A 2901-nucleotide genomic window follows, 5' to 3' on the forward strand; every position below is an offset into this window, starting at 1 on the left:
CCGGGCGGGGATCCGTTTCCGCAGCGGGTCAGATGGGTGGCAGCCCACCCAGGTGAGGAAGGACAGGTAGCGGCCCTTGGAAAAGCGGCCGCTTTGCGAGGCGGTAATTAAATGGCGGCAACATGGAGAGGGCTCTGACTTTCCGTCACGGCATTTGGACAGCCACGAGCTCTCGCCACGCTCCACCCTGCACGCCGCCACACTAAGTTCCTTGTCGTCTTCTCCCTTTGATAGTTACTTGCCGCGCCTCAGAAATTGGATTTGCAGGTAGGAGTTGAACAGGACAATTAGCAGGTCTGTTCCGCATCCTGCACTACCAAGGAGGACACGGAAGCCAGGCAGGACCACGGGTCCCGGCACGGCTCCCAGCGCCATGCGGGACGCAGAGCCAGTGGGGCTGCCCAGCCGGATAGTTCCCTGCGGCATCCCAGCGCCGCGCTCCCTTGGCCAAAGGGGCCGAGCTGCTCGCACATGTTTTCCTAATGGCTTGAGAGAGATTCCACAGTAAATCCTTATTTACTCCTGCAGCTTTTTCTGTTGACCCCGGTTCACGCAGCTAACTCGCCTCTTTTCACAAGCACATGTGGATGGGTTTATGCAAATGATACGAAAGTTGGCATGCTTTGTATGCAGCTCGCTAGGCCTCTCTAATTGGATGCTGCGGCCCAATCTGATTTCTATTTGCTTGCTGTAGATTGCACACCCGTGTGGATTGACTTGGCCGGATTTGAGTAAAACCTTGTCGGGATGAGCATTCTATTTTAAATATGTAATTGTAGACCTGGTTCACTCTACCCATTTTTAGACCTCATCACATGCGGCTCTGAAACCACCACACGTACAGATTGGGTGCCTGCAAGTTCAAGACAGAATCTGAATAGTGTGTCCAAACCAAGATCAACTCAAACTTTGTCCCAGACAAAGGGACATGCAAAGGGCAAGAGGAGCCCACCTCTGGCACATAACCCGCTAGGGATTATGGACGCCCCCATCGCCAATAAATCCATTACCACCTTTATGGATGTCACCGTTCTGGACACTTCCACTGTCTGGAACTTGAGAGGCAACAAAGATTAAATCACCACCTAAATCGCCACCCAAATCACCACGTCTCTAATCCCAGCACTTTAACTAACTGAAAAAGATCAGTAGCTGTACAGGCTCTGTGACACACAATAATTATCAGACACGGTAGCCATCCCGGCACAATTCTTGCACGGCAGGGAGACACGGGACGCTGTGGGAGATCTCTAGTTTGCATGAGCTGCGCCTCCCTGTTGACTACCGTAAGCTTCACAGTGGGAAGCTCTGTATTACATCTGGCCTGGGGGCTGCTCTCTCTGAGAGTGCTGGTGCTTTCCATTTGGAATTGCAGTGTTTGTCTAATCGCTGCTAGATACTTAAGCCAATCAGCAATGATACATTTAAAATCAAATATTTGAGCAGCCAGAAGTACTAATGGCAGTCAAATATTTGACTTTAGAGATAAGAGTGATCTCGCTAACATTGTTCTCTGTGGTTCTTGGGTCCTACACCACGTACACCCAGAGCGCAGGGAGAGTCCCAGACGGAAGACGAAGGATGTTGAAATAATGATAGCAAAATTCACGCTTCTGTTTCCATTTCGGTAGAGAGGAGAGAACCTTTATGAACCATGTAAGTACTTAATGGAAGGGAGTTTAGCTCTGGGGAAGCAGCTCTGCTCCTCGGGTGTAGTTATTTACCGCATAACTTTCACCAGTGAAACTGCAGCGCTCCCGTCCTATGCTTCCCATGTAAGCAAAAGTCACCTTTGCAGCCCATGGAGGTTTTACATGAAGGGAATTGATGCTCAGGTCCCCGATTCTTTTGAACACAAAGAAGTGGAATCGATCCTGTAAACTGTGAGATAAAAATTACATTTTGGCTGGGTCTGTTTTTATAGAGCAGGTTTTACCTGTATAAACTGTACATAATCAATAATCGACATCCCGATGCGATGTGATGACTACAGCAGATATATTCATTCATTTCAACCCGCTGGGTTTTGTAGTCTGCTTAGAAATCCAAAAGTGTTCTTTATGCAAAATACTTAATTACCATTTTATTTAATTGCTGTCGGCATGGTCAGTGAGTAGTAAGAGCGCAGGCAAAATCCAATGGTTTTAAGGACAGGTGGAATTATCACCAGCAAGGCACATTTTGGAGGTTTATCTGTCCTGTTTTGTTCCCTTGTCAACAGTGCATGCCAGGAGGAGTTTAAAAAGGACATAGATCTGAAATAGCTTTCTTCATCGCTGTGCACACCTTTCATCCCATTATAGTCATCGGGCTTTCATCTTTATAGGACAAAGACAGGCTTGTTTATGGACGTTTTAATGAGTTAGACCGGCCACTCACTCCCGTATATAGTCAAATACATCACCTGCTTTGATGTGTACAGTTTTCTGTGACGTTTGGGGAAAATTAGAAGATCTATTGTAGAACTGATATTTTGTTGGAGACTTTCGACAATGATCCCTTTTAAAGCAGAGTTGAATCGCTAAATGCAGACTGTAGTAAACGGTGTCCTACTTGTGTAAGAGATACCCTGTGAGCATTGCGTTTCACAGGTAGGCTTTCATTACCATCCTCGAGCCATCACAATGAGGAAGTGTCACAGCATAATAAAGTCTCGTCTTAGAACGGAGGAAGTAAAAGTGAGTAAAGAAAATAATACTTTTAATTTTCAATGATAAACCATGTTGTTCCAGGCTTCCAAATGCTAATCTACAAATACACTGTTTTGGTTTTTTTTCATGCTTCATCTATCTAGTCAGACAACTTCAGAGGGCAAATAATTAAAAAAAAAAAAAATTTACATTGCATACTGGGTATTGGTAGGGAGGAACCAGAATACAGGTGCTCCAGCTCAGGTTTATG

General features: G+C 46.0%; 1 protein-coding gene across 1 annotated transcript in view; it reads right to left on the reverse strand.

Annotated features, from left to right (window-relative positions):
• SPO11 (SPO11 initiator of meiotic double stranded breaks) overlaps nucleotides 1-426 on the reverse strand; it is a 43574-nt gene extending 43148 nt beyond the window's left edge. Inside the window, exon 1 of the mRNA XM_035900834.1 lies at nucleotides 239-426. Within this exon, the coding sequence (XP_035756727.1) occupies nucleotides 239-426 (188 nt within the window). The remainder of the gene's footprint in view (nucleotides 1-238) is intronic.
• Between the last annotated feature and the right edge of the window lie 2475 nt (nucleotides 427-2901).

The sequence above is a fragment of the Egretta garzetta genome, unplaced genomic scaffold (genome assembly GCF_000687185.1).
Source record: "Egretta garzetta isolate BGI_Z169 unplaced genomic scaffold, ASM68718v1 scaffold188, whole genome shotgun sequence".
Taxonomy (NCBI): Eukaryota; Metazoa; Chordata; class Aves; order Pelecaniformes; family Ardeidae; genus Egretta; species Egretta garzetta.